Source organism: Protomyctophum parallelum, assembly GCF_964188405.1.
Source record: "Protomyctophum parallelum genome assembly, chromosome: 1".
NCBI classification, from domain to species: Eukaryota; Metazoa; Chordata; class Actinopteri; order Myctophiformes; family Myctophidae; genus Protomyctophum; species Protomyctophum parallelum.
In genome coordinates, this window is record NC_139697.1 from 42,428,883 (window position 1) to 42,447,116 (window position 18,234).

Below are 18,234 nucleotides of genomic sequence, written 5' to 3' on the forward strand. Positions count from 1 at the left end.
TATGCTCCAATACCATACATACTGTACTCCCATACTTCCAAAAATAGCAGATCTACAATTTCACAAGGCATACAGGTGGTGAGCTTGTAGATCTGCTATTTTCAGCCAGCGATACTGTCACGCGACGGACTATAAATCAAGTTTTTATCCCACAGCCAGAAGTTTGTCATCATGAGTAATGTATTAGTTTGAAATACTATTACTACTACTACTACTAATAATACTACTAATAATAATAATTATTATTATTATTAATCTAATGGTCACTCACCCTCAAAGTGATCTCTCTCATTCTCTCCTGTCGGTTTTTGTTCATATCCCCAGCTCTGGACATGATGAATATTGTTTATTCCTCTTTCTTCCTGTTCTTATTGTTCTTCCTTTAAGGACCAAATATCCCAAAATGTGTTTCTTCTTCTCCTGGCTATATTATATTCTAGCAGTAAACTTCAGTGTAAAGGGTTTGTAGAGCTGCTGCCAGTCAGACTGACACGCAGGGTGGATATTATTACTCAACGCTTTGGTTGGTTCCTCTCTCTCTGCTCTCTGTCGACGAGAGTTTGCGCAACATACTGCTACACACTAATACAGGAAATATAACCACACCCCCCATCCCTGTCTCTCTCTCTCTCTCTCTCTCTCTCTCGCACACACACACACACACACACACACACACACACACACACACACACACACACACACACACACACACACACACACACACACACACACACACACACACACACACACACACACACACACACACACACACACACACACACACACACACACACACAGATTTGTAGGGTTAGAAAATGTGGAACATAACATTTTCAGATTGTAGTTTTGGCATCCTCTACTGTGCGGTACATGACTGTGAGATCAACTATTTCCTATTGTGTATGTGTAACAGTTTGCCAAGAATAGCTGGAGATTCTAATGTTTAAACATTTTATGGAGGGCACTAGCCCCTCCAACATCTGGCTTTGGGGAATTACAGGCAGCCAAGTCTATTGACTTTTTGAGGGGCGCTTTGAGGGACTTTTTGGGGGGAGCTAGCCACTTCAACTTTCGGAATAACGCCATGTGGCAGCCAAGGCTATGGACATTAATGTTTGTTTAGAGTATGAGGTTTGTTTAAGGGAGTGAGCCCCCCTCACTTCACACAAGTGTGATTTTTAAATTAGCACCCTGTGTTTAACCCATTCTGACCGGGCACCCATTTTGGTGTCGGCATCATGTTATGCTTTAGCTATTGAAAAATAGCAGATCTACAAGCTCATATCGCGCCACCGAGTGGCGCGATACGAGCTTGTAGGTCTGCTATTTTTTGAAAAATCGAAGAGCGACTGACATTTCTAGAATCTGATCTCAGGTCAGAATGGGTCCATCAGACCAGTGTGTGTCCGGCGGAAACCTCGTATTAATCTGATCTCAGGTCAGAATGTGTTTAAGAATGCCTGTCTGCCTGTGTCCCTCCCTTCTATATGCCCATGTATGGAGACCTGTCTGTATCTGTCTGATAAAGCAGGGCATTCATTTCAACATTATAAATATGGAGGTATAGGTACAAGGTTTCTGCCCGACGACAGGAGATGTGAAACGGACAGATTGCGCTGTGGGCGAGCGTTTACACGGAGCACATCACAATCTCCACTTCTTCCTCCCACTCCTCCCTGCCTCCATCAAATCCCTGTTCCTCCCACGATGGATGGCACTGAGCATTAGTTTACAATTTACAATGTAGCTCTTTATCCATAGCAACTTGCAATAAGCAAGGTAAACATGTACAATGCATGAGACAGTGCAGCAGCGCGTCCGTAACTAAGGACAGTGATTCCCAAGGACCCTTCGGTTTTATATGCAATTGTCACTTTAGAAAAGCGCAAATACCCGGTATACACTGTACGTTAGGTTTTTTTTGTGCATAAAGCAAATCATCTGACCTGCCCAAAATGTTTTGGGGACCAACCTGGGGGGTCACGACCCACAGTTTGAGAACCACTGACATCACCAAGAGTGAACTGAGAGACAGATATTTGACATTAGGCTACAGTGTGACATCAGAGCAAAGGGGATGGTCAACCACTTCACTACCACAATGTTTTCTCCAGAACGGACGGGTGTACTGTATTTGTTGAGACACTAGGTCGCAGATTACTATGAAAACCTGCAAAACCTGTCAGTCCGTTAGTCCATCACGCCACCATATATGGGCGTCAGTCCGTCACACCTCGTGACACGTCACGCCACCAAATATGGCCATCAGTCCGTCACTCCTCGTGACACGCTCGGCCGTCTCCAGATATGAAGATCACGACACTGACCTCATCAAACCCTTGATAGCCATACATGGAGAAGACTGGGTCATCACCTAGATCAGCATGGAGCCGGCCAGCAACACTCAAGACACGCTCCATATATGGCCAGTACAGAATTCATTCCATATGTTGATCTGACCCCCCCATGCCAAAGCGCCAGCGCTCGCCCAGCAGTCTGCCGTCACCCAGGCGGATGCGTGCACGCGACCTCACCGCTTCTCGCACTCAGGGCGTCTTACTTGTATGTGTGTGTGTGTGTGTGTGTGTGTGTGTGTGTGTGTGTGTGTGTGTGTGTGTGTGTGTGTAGATTGTAGAACATGTTTCACTTCCCCTTCAGTGCTGTTTTAGTGGCAAGAAAGATTCAGTACAATATTCAAAAAGATTAAAAAAGATTCAGGTTCAGGGTGCATGTGTGTGTGCGTTCTTGCGTGTGAGTAAGTGCGTGCATGCACAAGAGAGAGAGAGAGAGAGAGAGAGAGAGAGAGAGAGAGAGAGAGAGAGAGAGCGTCACTGTGTTAATTTGCTGTAGCTGCACTATTGAAGTATGCATGTAATGTATACCCAGACACACATACAGTAAAGTGCTCAGTGTTAACTGAAGGGTCATGTGGACTGTCAGAGTGCAGGCATTTTCACTGTACAGTGTACTAGTGTAGGCGTCTCTCCAGAGCCAGATAATGGACAGGTACAGTATGGATGTCTAACTGCACAACAACACACACACCACACCACAACACAAGACAATACAACACAACACAAATGTACAGAGAAACGTTCACTTGTAGTTGACTATAGTTGACCAGGCGTATCTATACTTTGACTGTAGTACTAGGGTTGAGTACTTTGTCCACCGCTGGTCCCGTCACATCAAACAGGCGCTGGATGGTCAGATCTTTGTTACCCATTTGACACGTGTGTGATTACGGTAAGCGTTGTTTTTGCATCGAAGAAAAGTTCTACACGCGTATAAATGCATAACCCATTCTGACCTGAGATCAGATTCATACGAGGTTTCCGCCGGACACACACTGGTCTGCTGAACCCATTCTGACCTGAGATCAGATAAAAAAAAATGTCACAGTCGTTCTTCGATTTTTCAAAAATAGCAGACCTACAAGCTCGTATCGCGCCACTCGGTGGCGCGATATGAGCTTGTAGATCTGCTATTTTTCAATAGCTAAAGCATAACATGATGCCAACACCAAAATGGGTGCCCGGTCAGAATGGGATAATGGCAAAAATCCAAAATCATTCATAATTTTGATTATGAATGAGCTGCACTGAAGCGAATAAATACAGCACATTGCCTCTAGCAGCCATCGACAAAAACCTTTTGTTTTGTGTCATTAATAAAACACACAATAAAACTAGAGGAAAGATATGTATTAGGTGCCTACTGTATATCCAACAGCATGGTTTCAATGAAAACAGGCTACTATTTACAATTAGCATATGAAGACAGTGACAAATGCGTCAAATTTCCCAGATTTCATATGTTTAGGGTGTTTGTGTAAACAGTAAAAGACTGCATACCCCGGGTATGCCCGGGGTATGCAGTCTATTTACGTATTGAATCCATTTATTTATTATTGGTTATAAATGTATGTTCTCTTTGACATGCTTCTTTAGCTGTTTTCTTAACACTTTCTGGGAAACAACACAACCTCAGCGGCAGCGGTGGCTGAACGGTTTGCGGAGGGGTCTTGATATCGTGAAGGTCGCTATAGTTCGTATCACCGGACCGGCACGTTAAAATTACCACCGATCAAGTGCCCTTGGACAGGGCATTGAACCTCTACCATGAAATGTTCTATATGAGCAGGGCCTGGCTGTAAACAAGTTCTTGAGCTTAGTCCAGTTACCCTGGGTAAACATCAAAAATGAAGCCTGTTATTCCTTGCACTGTAAGTCGCCATCTTTCTAGATCCGTTTGGGCCCAGCTGGCCATTGGCTGGCCCAGACAACGAGGCGGGACTTCCCCCCTTCTTCTCCGTTGGTTTTTATTTTGACTCGAGTGGGAGGGGAATCCCGATCATAGACTGTAACGGTAGCCACGCCCCTCAGAACATACGCGACTTTATGGTCTTTTTTTTAATTAATGGGACCATAATTTTCCAAAAAGAATATTATGACATTAGAAATGAGACTTTAAACTAGTGACTGGAAGCAGAAAGTATTCATGACCATGTTTATTAAGGTAATACAGTCTAGGTGAAGTTGGGCCCAAATACATGGACTTCTATGGGGCAATGGTTTTTTTGGGCCCAATGACAGCGCCACAACAGGCCATTATATGAACTACGATTTCCTTAGTGGCTTCACAAAATATCTGTCTGACTGCCCCCCTGGGTAAACATAGTACCTTTCCTTTCCTTTCCTTACCTGTAAACCGGTGATTTGCAATAACGCTGATCCAGATTGTGAACGTGAACCGTACCTTGTGTGACGTCCTGCCCGCCATCTTGCGCAGGAAGCTGAACGTTCGCACCAGAGGGCTGTCGCTGTCCCCCTTCCCGTCCTCGCTGTGGTCACTGTCCACACTGCGTGGAGACGCACGGAGCACACACAGGTCACCCAAAGACATTTACCATCGTGGGAGTACCCAAACGTAACCCAAAACACAAAAGTGCCCAATAATGCTACTACCAACGTGTGTGTGTGCTTGGTTGTATTTGTGAGTACCTTTGTGTTGTTGTGGGCAATTTGGGGTATTTTGGGGCTACCTTTGGGGAGTTGTGGGTATTTGGGGTACCTTTGGGTTGTTGTGGGTATTTGGGGTACCTTTGGGTTGTTGTGGGTATTTGGGGTACCTTTGGGTATACTTTTAACCCATTTTGACCTGAGATCAGATTCATACGAGGTTTCCACTGGACACACACTGGTCTGATGAACCCATTCTGACCTGAGATCAGATTCTAAAAATGTCGATATGAGCTTGTAGATCTGCTATTTTTCAATAGCTAAAGCATGACATGATGCCAACACCAAAATGGGTGCCCGGTCAGAATGGGTTAAGTACCTTTGGGTAGTTTGAGGGGTATTTGGGGTACTTTTGGGTAGTTTTGGGTAGTTTTAGGTATGTCTTTGTGTACTTTTAGGTAATTTTGGGTAGCTTTGGTGGGGGTACTTGTTTTGGGTGTGAGTGATTACTATGAACTTATGGGGAGTGATGGAATGCTATCTCCATACTGTCGCAATATTCACCATTTTCATAAATATTTTGTTTCATTCTTGCTTCATCATACGACAGTGTTGTGCAGAAGTAGTGGAAATAGCAGATGTACAAGCTCATAGAACTTGCACATGTGTTACTTTCACTATATTGAAATACAACAGTCCATCTATAATAATATGCCCAAAATATTGACGCCAGGTTGAAAGTGGTTAAGTGTGTGGGTGGTTTCATATATTGTACAGTACAGTACAGTATAATAAAGCTGTACTGCGTAAACAAAGATATCAGGCATGGGTCTGGCTCTTCTCTACAGCATATCGAGGAGGTTCTTCGCTTCAAAAATAGCGGTCGACCAACCAATGGTGGTTGGTTGACACTAAAACACTACTTTGAGGCACTACATTGTTCTCTCTGCACTATATGTGACAATTTACCTTGTTGTTTATTGACTAAAAGTTCAAGCTTTTTCTAATCTCTCACTCTGTATAAATAACAATATTTTTTACTGTCATTGTAAATGTCACTGTCATAGAATAATGATTTACTGTGCTCACCTCTGAGTGGATCCTCCGAGTTGAGGCAGGTTCTCTGAAACGACATAAGAAGACAACAACACTCAACAATGAGCTCAGCCGTGTACTCACATGTTTTGCTTAAGTGAAAGTAGCAATACCACAAAATAAACATACTCTGTTACAGATAAAAGTCCAGTATTCAAAATTGTACTTTGGTAAAAGTAGATTTGCTTGTAGATCCTCTTTTTTTTATAATTGACCTACAAGCTATTGTCAAATGGACAAAGTATAAAATAAAACTAAATCTGCAAAGTAACTTGAAACTAAAGCTGTCACACAAAACAAGTACAATATTGGCCTCTGAGATGTAGTGGACTAGATCTAGAAAATGGAAATACTTACAGTAAAGTACAAAGGTACCTCATCTACAGTACTTGAGTAAATGTACTTTCTAGCACTATAGAGTAACAGGACAGATTAACATCACCAACATCATGTTCAAATCACAGCACGTACGACAGCAAGAAAGCCGTACATTATGACTGGACTTTATCGTAAATATAGCTGTCTATATACAGTAGCTGACCTACTACAACCTCACAACACGTCATGCAGAGTGACAAATTGTGAGCTTGTAGATCGGCTGTTTTTTGGTGCACGGCAAGTGGTACGACGGGGCATCTATTTGGCATAACGCTGCACTGGTTCTCACCACTGGGTCCGGGAGCCCACTAGGGATCAAAATGGACCCTTTACGGGTCTGTAACTCTGAGAGTGTGCAAATGGAACCTAACGAATACAGGTCTGTAAATTTGGTTCGTTTCACACGCTCTCTGAGTTAAATCAACACTGGTGGTTACTTCAATTTACAGTGTAGATGGAGGGGGGGGGGGGTTCCAACAGATATCAAATGGTATCAAATGGGGGTCCGCGGCCTAAACTGGGGGTCCTGGAAAAGAAAATAAAAAGTTTGAGAGTCACTGACCTAATGCTCATTCGAAGGCCGCCGCGTTTTCTTCAACCGAAGCCAAGCGTATACGATTGCATAAAAACAGACCGTTCCGAAAGTGACGTCACGTGAGTTTAATTAATTAAGGTGGTGCAGGTCTGTACAAATTAAGCCTCATCGCTGTGGTGAAAAAGGCAGACTGCACAAAGAATTTAAAGAGAGAGAGAGAGAGAGAGAGAGAGAGAGGAGTATGGGATTGAGAGGTTGCTGAGATAGAAGTGGGAGCTTTGCAGGGCTGCTGTGCTGCCAGGGCCAAGGCAGAACAAACACAGGAAGATGACTTCCGCATTGCTGCGCACACACACACACACGCGCACACACACACACACACACACACACACACACACACACACACACACACAGACACAGACACACACACACAAACACACACACACACACACACACACACACACACACACACACACAAACACAGACACAGACACAGACACAGACACACACACACACGCGCACACACACACGCACACATAGACACTACACACCAGTGTATTACTGTACTTGTGGGGACGTCGTTTTAGGACGGCATGGAAAATGGCTGAAAATAGCCCCAAAATAACAGATCTACAAACTAACAAAATAACAGATCTACAAACACGTCGCAGCGGCTATTTTCCGGTGAACTATACACTGCTACGAATCTAAGCATAAATCCAGCATAACTTTAAGCCAGACCCTTAAAACTAACCTTGAAATACTATCTAATCCTAATCCAAATTCCAACCTGCATGTTTTCCCAATTGTAAGCCTAACAGTCACAGTATTGTTGAAACAAGACAACCATTTCTCTTGTCAGGACCAAGAAAATGGTCCTCACAATGTCTTTTTCTGCTATACTTGTGCGGACATTTGACCCTCACCAGTATAGTAACACATGTAGCCACACACACACACACACACACACACATGCACAGTCGCACACGCACACGCACACACACACACACACACACACACACACACACACACAGTAAGAAAACAGTGTGACACAAACAGAAAGGGAGTTGAGAGGAGGCTTGGTACTCAAGTTCCCCAGACACAGTTTGTAACACAGTATGTAACTGGCTATTTCTGATAACAAGCTGTTTTCTGAAACTCACGTGTGTGTGTGTGTGTGTGTGTGTGTGTGTGTGTGTGTGTGTGTGTGTGTGTGTGTGTGTGTGTGTGTGTGTGTGTGTGTGTGTGTGTGTGTGTGTGCGTGTGCGTGCGTGCGTGCGTGTGCGTGCGTGTGTGAGTCCATGCGCGCTTGCTTGAGTCTTATCTTTTGCCAGAAGAAGGGGGGGAGGTTGGGAACCACATAGAGTATTTGCTCATTAACAGAAGAAGGGGGGGGGGGGGGGGGGGGTTGGGTACAGGGGGTTTCCCCATCTCTTTAGTAAACAGATTTAGGTCAGGATACCAATTTCATCCAATTAGGAGGAGAGAGAACTCATACCTGGATAGAAGATAAACAAGTAGAATTTGAAGTAATTAAAAGAAGTAACCACCTTAAAAGAATATATACAAATTTTTGCCCCAAAATATCACTTTTAATGTTTACCAGTAAGGGAACATATTAATATCGATTAATGTGTCTCGTCAATTAACGTGTCTCCTCGCACTCTTATGTCATTTTATGATGGCATATAGTACTGTTTTTATTAATGATTTATTTATGGGATGTGAGTGGAATACTAGACCAGACAGGTTTATGTGTCACATGCAATTACCAGGTTGAGCCAGCAGGGGGACTCTTATTTTGTCTAGCAGGCACACTTAACCACTTTCAATCTGGCAAACCTGTTTTGTCCATGTTTTATAGGTGAACATTTTTAGAAATGTTCATTTCAAGATTTATTTTGCCAAAACTTGCCAATCTAGATCAGTTATTTTGGCTACTGTTGCATGACACTGTTATACAGCAGAGTATAAAATGGATCCTAAATGTATGTAAAACATAAGAAATATGAAATATGTAGATACAAGATTTATGTCTGACAGTGACGAAAAATAGTAGCTGGATTGTCATGGAATTTCAATTTACTTCCCACCACCAGCATCCCAGATCAACCCCATGGCCTATCCTCTAGCACCACCTTGAGGCCAAAATACATATTCAAAATGTAATGGGTGAAACTGGCTGAGTGTATTCATGGTCCACAGCAGTGTTAACTTATTATAGTTAATATTGAAATCACAAAATGAAAGAGAGAGTGAATGTAGGCTTTTCAGCGGTGTGTGTGCTCATTGGAATGTTGTGTTCACCATCTCATCATCTTATAATAAATAAACGATGAGCGTCCTACCGTAGCAGTGTGAGCGGGGGCGGGGGCGTCGACGGGACCCGTCCGAGGCCATGGGGTCTACGTTGAGGCTGGGGGCAGACGAACTCCAGCCCAGCTGAATGGAACGCAGTAGCATATTATTGATAAGCCTGCAGTATATAAGCGAGTCTACAAGCGCTGTGAGCTTGTAGATCGGCTATTTTCTGAGCGAGATAACCACGGCGCCGCGCCAAGCATAAAATGACTTGTAGTTCTACTGCATCTCCACTCCACTAGTACTTCCCTAAAAATTTTGTCTATTTTGTATTATTTGTACAATTAGTCATGGTTTTTGTCATCATTGCTTATTTTTATTTCGATTTTCAGTCAATGAAAAATCACAAATCAGAGCTCTGATGACGTAAATCGGCAAACGATTTACGTCATCAGTGCTCTGAACAAACTAAAACATCCCATAGACTGTCTTATGAGGTAATCTCCAAAAGCCATACATTGGAGGAGCTGGCGCCTCAAAAAATGTATTCGACTAACATTTTTCATCATGGTTTTGGTCGACAAAATGAACACGGCTCACCTCCATTCTGGCGTAAAGCTGGGGGTCCATGGCCGTCTCCTCCTCCGTCAGGGAGGATAAGGAGCCTTCATGTGGGGGCAGGAGGCCCCGGGACCTCCTTCCTTTTCCCAGCGTGGAGCCCATCACCTTCTCCATCTCCTCTGGGTCCAGGTTCTCCAAACTCACACTGACACACACACACACACACACACACACACACACACACACACACACACACGCACACACACACACACACACACACACACACACACACACACACACACACACACAAGAATCTTGTTCAAATGTAATCTAGATCACCCACTTCAGATGTTATCTACCGATAATAACTAATGCTCCTTATCAGACCATGCAATGGAGCAATATAGATACATACTGCCTACGAGTACTGTAGGTGACTAGGAAACGTGAAAATACAGTTGCAAAAGCAAAACCAACGTGAAACTACGCTATACAACAATACATTTTCACTGTAGGTATGTTTACTTACGTGGCTGGTTAAGATTGAGATTAGGGTTAGGGGTAGTAATAGGGTTAGTAGTCGGACAACGCGACTAACGCGACGTAGATCAATGGACAATGGCTGACAACAATGTCAATATGTAGGAAATGTGACTGTCCATACTGGCTACATTGCATCTTGATAAGGGCTGATGATGACGGCCATTAAATCGTCATTCGAAACCGTACTAAAAACACACATCTAACCCATTAAAACCAGGAAATCACCCGTGTCATTTTTTTAAACAATTTTATAAGTTTGTATGCTATTCAAAACTAGCAGATAAACAAGCTAATTTGTGCAGCACTATGACCTTGTAGATCTGCTATTTTAGAAAAATCTTGAACATTTGTGCAAATCTTTGAATATGCTTCATTGACTATTGATATTACAATTGTATTACTACATTGATATTATTATTGATATTAATATTTTCACAAGCAAATCTTGGTACTATAACTGAAAAACGCTAACGTTACCGCCGCCAAATTAATAATGAATGATATTGTAAACGATACAGAGCCACCTCCCTAACAATAGCGCAGGGACAATTTATTTATTTCTGGACCACAATTCTTATACGAGACGATTCTAAGATGATCTGATGTTATTCTCAATAGAGAAAGTACTTGCGTGACCAAGGGGATGAACGAGTGACATAAGGACCTCGGCACTCTATTGCCGCTTATCCCATTCTGACCGGGCACCCATTTTGGTGTCAGCATCATGTTATGCTTTAGCTATTGAAAAATAGCAGATCTACAAGCTCATAGCGCGCCACCGAGTGGCGCGATACGAGCTTGTAGGTCTGCTATTTTTGAAAAATCGAAGAGCGACTGACATTTTTAGAATCTGATCTCAGGTCAGAATGGGTTAATCAGACCAGTGTGTGTCCGGCGGAAACCTCGTATGAATCTGATCTCAGGTCAGAATGGGGTTCATATCCAATGGAAACACTAGAGCAGACCAAACCTCAAGCCTACCTGTAGTTGTCGGCGTCGCATGGCGCCTCGAGTTGCTGCGGCCCCGGCACGGCCCCGGGCTCCCAGCTGTGTCTCCTCCAGGGGTCCAAGTGTCTGAGGTGACGCGTGGCCGCAGAGCGCCGCCGTATCACGGGGGCCGTCGGCGGCGAGAGGCCTCCTGGGGAGAGCGGAGGGGACGGCACAGGGAGGACGGGTGGCGCTGGGGGTGGGACCACCAGGTCGGGGACGGGACCGGGGGTCGACGAGGGTGGGGAAACCGTCTGCATCTTAAAGGGGACAAAAACGAAATCATGAAAACTAGAATTCGAAAAAGTTCTTACTTAACTGAAATTAAAATGAAAAATATGCAGGGTTTTACAAAAAAGCATTAACTAGCCGAAATTGTATCGTGTACTAAGACCAAATTAACGGAAACGATAGAACATTCTGCCTTTAAATATTCAAAAATAGTAATTCTACTATTTTTTGTTGTTGTTGGAAAAAAAGAAAATGAACTAAACTATGTTATGTATGTGGCCCATTAGTTATGGGACCTTTAAAGACTTCCGCCAAGGAAGTTCGCCGTACAGAATTAATTTTTGTTTGTTTATTATATAGGCTAGCATTACATCCTCTTTCTATCGTCTCTAGCCCTGAGGAGGAACCACCCGGTACGGTTGAAACCGCCCGTCATCTCTGTGTGAGCTTTGACTTTGATACACCCTTAGTTATCAATGAAGCCTTTTCATCCACTTTCTTTCTCTCTGTAGATGCGTCTGTAAATAAGACTCCTGTTTCCATTGTGAACGGCAGTGTGGTGTTTCACTTTACATAAACATGAAGTTACTTACTATTATAGCTGAGCAGTGGTGGAACGTTACAAAAGTACATTTATTTAGGCTACTTAAACTCTAGACCAGTGGTTTTCAACCAGTGGTCTGGGGACCACCAGTGGTCCTTGAGGGGGTTCCAGGTGGTCCCCAGCTAAAAGATGGAGAGTTGGTAAACAAATGGACCGTTATAGATATTTAACTCTTGTTAAACATCTGCATTACTTAATTTACAAGAAGTCTACACTATTAGAGAATGTAGAAATTGTCAGCAGTATAGATTTAATACCAGTAGGGGGCAGCATTGAACCGGAGCACACATTGCACACTTGCCCATAAACAACAATAAATATGAGCAGGAATGTTTCAGCATGGAAGATACATAATACATTTATATCACTGCCTCTCAAACTGGGGTCCGGGGACCCCCAGGGGTCCTTGCGGGGGTTCCAGGGGGGGGTCCCCAGAAAAATCTAATAATAATATATAGCATCAAAATCAGTTTAACCACTTTAACCCTATTGTATATTTAAAAATAGATGATCTATACAAGCTCACAACGCATAGCAATAGGACGCGTTGTGAGCTTGTAGATCTGCTATTATAAATATTAGTATTTTTTAATTCATTATTTTTAATATATTTTAAAGATTTTAACAACACGTCTTCCCTGACACTACTATTTTCAGATGGAGGTCTGCGGCCAAATTATGTAATTAATTTGGCGTTCCTTGTCATGAAAACATTTGAGAATCACTGATGTATATCAGTTAATAACTAGAAGAATGTAATTTTTTCTGTGTTGTCCCTCATTTAGGGAAGAACACAGAGGAATTACAAGCCATTTATCTTTGTGGGGGGGATCATAAACAACGATGACATTCTTCCCAGAATGTTTAGTCATGTTCCTGGCCGTTGTGGACAAAGTAGTCTACTCAATTCCAGTACTTGAATCAAAGTATACTGTAGATACTTCTGAACAGTTTAAAATTGCTGTCAAATGTGTACATGAGTACATTCTTAAAATAGTATAAATACTTGAACCCCAGCAGCATGCCGCCGATGCTAGGGGGAACGTTTGCCAGAAATAGCCAATCTACAAGCTCACTAATTAGAGTTAGTTGCCATGGCAATCAATTGCCTCATTTGGGCTACGGCCAGAGCCTTTTCTGGTGGTTCTGGACAACCGCCTGTCGTCCAGTCGACTCGATGCCAGACACTGCACTCCCTCGGGTCATCTGCGACACACGAGTGTGACGAATTTGAAGTCAGCGGGGCGAATGGTTCTCGAGTTACGTGGATTACAGACGTACATACGTACAGAGATTCAGTGTATTTATTGTAAGATGCATTGCTGTAGTCAGTGTCACAATAGTGCAAATTCTTGATCTACAAGCAAAACACTGGTCACTTCCTAGAAATGTAGTCAGTGTTTGCTTTTGAAATGTTTCGGAGTGAAAGCCATAAGCTTCCAAGAACTTGATACTAAAAAGGTACGGTGCTCACGTAATTGTAATTCATTACGGTCCACCACTGTGTTTGAGACATAGCTGTCTTGTAAATGGTTAACGAGGCCATTCATATCCTTTATGAGCTTAAATTGTTATTGCTTTATTGCAAACACTGACTGGATTGCATCATTGCAGGGGCCCCAACCTCCCAGTGACCTGTGAGATAGCGGAGAGCAGAGGAAGTAAAAGTGCCTCAATATTGTACCTAAACTTGTAACTTTGCCATGTGTGTTTACATAACAAAACGATAAATACATGTTTTTTCCCATCATTATCACCGTTATGCCATGCTCAGTCATCAGACAGAGCAGTGTGTTTAGTGGTTCCTGCAAAAACACACTGCCGTCTTGGTGTTTTCACTGTTTTTGTATATTTTGTATATATATATATATATATATATATATATATATATTGTTATACAAACACAGGGGAAAGTTACATACTGTAGCATACCTTTAAGTACAGTACTTACTTTTGGACCAGTGGTTATTAAGTCCCCAGCTGTCAGCTCTATCACAATTTATGGGCAGTTGAGCAATTCATTGGAGCTGGGGTTGCATGTTGTAGCTCTTTAAATCCCCAGTTTATAAAGTCCAAAGTATGTCACACTATCATGAATGACGGTCCCTCTGCTTTACTTTAGCCACGTTAACGCTGGCGTCCCTACAGGGCATGCCATTTAATGAAAGCTCATAACGCGTCACATCGCAAGTCAACTAGACGTGACATGATGTGAGAGACAGCGGTTCTGGTTGAGACATTAAATTGATATTGCTGTGATCGTCTTTTCATTGAAGTTTCAATGTTTGATTTTTGTCACCTGGAATGAAATCAGGAATGAAAACAAAACATCTAGGTGAAAGTATGGCAGAGCTGAGATTAGACCAGACTTCCTCTCTCTCTCTCTCTCTCTGTCTGTGTCAGGGCTGATGTCACGCCTACCTAGTGGTGACGTCATCCCATCCTTTTATAAGGCATTTCGCCAGCACAAGTTCTCTGTCCGATTATCATTTCATAAATAGTCTGTTTGAGAATCTAAACTAAGCCTTGCAACTTAAGCTTTCTTAACTTGCCCATTTAGCCAAAGATATCGCCAAGACCTAACTCCCAATTATACCGGCGGGTCAGCACTTTCCGCTCCTGTGACGAAGAACCTCTACCACCCTTACAGTATGATCAGACCTAGATGTGGTCGCAGCGGATGACCATTACTTCAGATTCATCCAAAGTTGGATTTTCCCAAGGCATAGTTTTACTGAGGTTACATTTAGGAATAAGGTTAGGTTTAGGCATAGTTTTACTGAGGTTACATTTAGGAATAAGGTTAGGTTTAGGCATATTTTTTACTGAGGTTACGTTTAGGAATACCTTGCGCCGACCGTTCTGAGGTCCTTGGTCATAAATAAAGTATTCCTCTAGGCTAGGGTCAAAGGTGAAGACATCAACCACAACATCTGGTGTAGGACTATTAGCTGTCTAAGATGTAAAGATGTATTGATGCCACGGCGGGGAATTCAGTCGCCACAGGCCGGACAGCAGTTAAGTTACAGATACAGAGTAAGTAAGACTGAAGTGTAGGATACAGCAGATACAGGAATTACATCACAAAAGGCACCATCCATAATGAAGCAACAATATACATTAGTACTATACACCTGTACAATGCCCTGCACTAAGTAGTAGTATACAGGGCCGTGCAGAAGTGTCTGCTGACCTTTGTAAAAATTGTCATTTTTGTTTTGTATTTGTTGATGACGTGTTAGTGTTATTTTTGGTTGATTCATTGAATTACATATAGGACCACAATGGAAACAATTACATCTGAGCACAATGGAAACAGGTCCTCTCAGGACTCTTTTTTTAGCCTTAAATGTCAGATTGTACCACATGCTGTATACATTTCTCACTATTACAGTATTCAATCAATCAATCAATCAATCAAACCTGTACAATACCCTGCAACAGGCAGCAGTATACACCTGTACAATAACTGAGTATGCAGAACAACAAACACAAAGTCACAGTGTCATCGCAGTATCTTGCTCAAAGAGCACAATCAAATCTGTAAAAACACACTTGTATACGTGTGGTGGGGGGGGGCTCAGAGTGCTCCCACTAAGGAAAGTAGGCTTTCTAATGACACAACCCGTCTTTGTTTTGGTAAGTAGCAAAAACGTTCTTTTTATTTACGCTAAAGACGAGAGGCTGGTCTGCATCATAGACTGTAAAAAATATGGACAAAGCGTTCCCCGGGTCTAACATGGACGTGAATTCCTGTTATTCCTGCACTGTAAGTCGCCATCTTTCTAGATCCGTTTGGGCCCAGCTGGCCATTGGCTGGCTCCGTTTGGGCCCAGCTGGCCATTGGCTGCCCAGACAACGAGGCGGGACTTCCCCCCTTCTTCTCCGTTGGTTTTTATTTTGACTTGAGTGGGTGGGGAATCCCGATCATAGACTGTAACGGTAGCCACGCCCCTCAGAACATACGCGACTTTATGGTCATTTATTTTATAAATGGGACCATAATTTTCCAAAAAGAATATTATGACATTAGAAATGAGACTTTAAACTAGTGACTGGAAGCAGAAATGACCATGTTTATTAAGGTAATACAGTCTAGGTGAAGTTGGGCCCAAATACATGGACTTCTATGGGGCTATGGGGTTTTTTGGGTCCAGTGACAGCGCCACAACAGGCCATTATATGAACTTTCAGGAGTTTCAGGCTTCACAAAATATCTGTCTGACTGCCCCCCTGGTCTGCATTCATGTGAGCGGCGGTAACATTTACCTCAAAATGTTATAATGGACGATTAACTTTTCAGGGAAAGTAGAAAGAACATGGCCTGTAGTACTTGCCCAATACTATAGCTTGTAATGCAGAAGAAAACAAACACACATTCATTTTTAGTGTCCTTACAGTGTCCCGCCCCCAGCTTTGACGACAAACTCAAGAGGTTTGCATTATGACATCATTTTCAATTCTAGACATTTCTGATCACATGTGCCGGATGCCACAACTATACAGTACAGTTTAACCTATGAATGCACAGTCAAATCATCAGTGATGAGGACCATTGGTTCCATGTGTACAATGTACATGCAAGATTTTGTAGTATTTCACAATTACATGCATGCATGCTTGCGTGTGTACATCTGCGTGTGTTGACAGGCCGGATCTAATCCACATGTCTCTGGATAAGTGTAGGTTTTCCGCCCCAACGTATGTAAACACTGCCTAGATAAGATTGCTGGAAAGTAACTGAATACCCGTCCCGTACTCAAGTACTGTATTTCAGTGTTAAAGGAGAAGTTCCCCCAAAAATTGTCTATCAATTACACTTTGTTTTGGTAATTTCTTTTTTGTTTTTTTCGCATTCCTGAGCCAATAATTGGTCATCAGTCAATAGGAGACTCAGTAGAAGACTCCTAAGCCAAATTCCAATACCGCAACTTTCACACTCGCTCACTCCCCTCGCTCCTTAGCTCCGCCCCCAGCGAGGAGGAGAGGATTCGATACGAGGACAGAGTAGTGGAGTGGATTTGCCTCTAGAATCGGAATGTAATACACTGTCATTTCAAAGCGACGGCACATTCCGCGATCACTTATGACGTGACATGTATCAATTCAATTCAATTCAATTCAAAGGGCTTTATTGGCATGGAAAACATACATTTACATTGCCAAAGCAAAAGTGGTAGAACAATACAGTGTCACACAGCTGGATCACTGGAACTCCGAACCCAGCGCCGTACAGTCTACAGAATAGACAATTCATCATTTTGTGCATGTAACCAAAGTCAATTGTGTATGGTAACATGTGCAAGGCTATCCTGAAATAATGAATAAGCGCCAGGATGCGCACACTTTTATATTATATGAGGGAATTCCCCCTCGTTCCTTTTTGCTCGTATAAATCCCCCCCCTCCTCCTCCCACGGTCTTTGCAAATAACGGACACTATAACAGGAATTGTCTCTCTGACTTACATATTCAGTTCAAACTTCAGTCCACATATAAATAAATAGATTTTTGTCACCGTCATTCATAGCAGCACAGAGAGAAATTCATAGCTTTTGAGGTGCGCACAATATAGCCTATATAGCCTATGTACTTACTTTTATTATGCTTATATCACATAATACAATAAAGCCAATGGCTTGTTGTGGTCCTTTCACTTTCACATACTGTATGTAGGCTATAAATACGCTACTTTATCATTCTGAAGCTCTATTAATTCAGTGAAAATGTGTCTCTTCAACAAGCAGCAAAGCTTTTTAGTTTAATGTGTCTGCGTGTGTGCGTGCATGTGTGTGTTGGGTCAGCCGCAGCGGCCGGCAGCGCTAGTGTATGGGGGGTGGGGGGGGTGCATAGTATCGGGTTTCAAGCAGTGTTTTCTGTGCCACACGTGGAGGAGGAGGACTTATGTCACTGGAGAAAGAAAAAAACATGTACACGTGATGCAGAAATCGCCGCAAGGAGACAAAATACACCAACCGAGCCTGCACCTGATGTACACTCGCTCTATGCGGTCTCTGAGAGCCCACTCGGCTCCTCCAC

The 18,234-nt window shown here is 42.8% G+C and overlaps 2 protein-coding genes across 4 annotated transcripts in view; both read right to left on the reverse strand.

Annotated features, from left to right (window-relative positions):
• The window catches only part of arhgef2a (Rho guanine nucleotide exchange factor (GEF) 2a), a 45,599-nt gene extending 40,759 nt beyond the window's left edge, over positions 1-4,840 (reverse strand). For 2 of the 3 annotated variants that reach the window (XM_083777261.1, XM_083777260.1), the window contains exon 1: positions 272-531. In XM_083777261.1, the coding sequence (XP_083633387.1) occupies positions 272-334 (63 nt within the window). In that variant the 5' untranslated portion in view covers positions 335-531. Of the gene's footprint in view, positions 1-271; positions 532-4,758 lie in introns of those variants that run through there. The other variant, XM_083777262.1, reaches the window with a different exon arrangement.
• Positions 4,841-6,046: 1,206 nt separating this feature from the next.
• Positions 6,047-11,621, reverse strand: LOC310871051 (uncharacterized protein; the record flags this gene model as incomplete). Its single annotated transcript, XM_083782500.1, has 4 exons — positions 6,047-6,084; positions 9,318-9,411; positions 9,871-10,036; positions 11,356-11,621. 4 exons carry the CDS (start codon positions 11,619-11,621, stop codon positions 6,047-6,049), a joined length of 564 nt encoding a protein of 187 aa, XP_083638626.1.
• Positions 11,622-18,234: the final 6,613 nt, after the last annotated feature.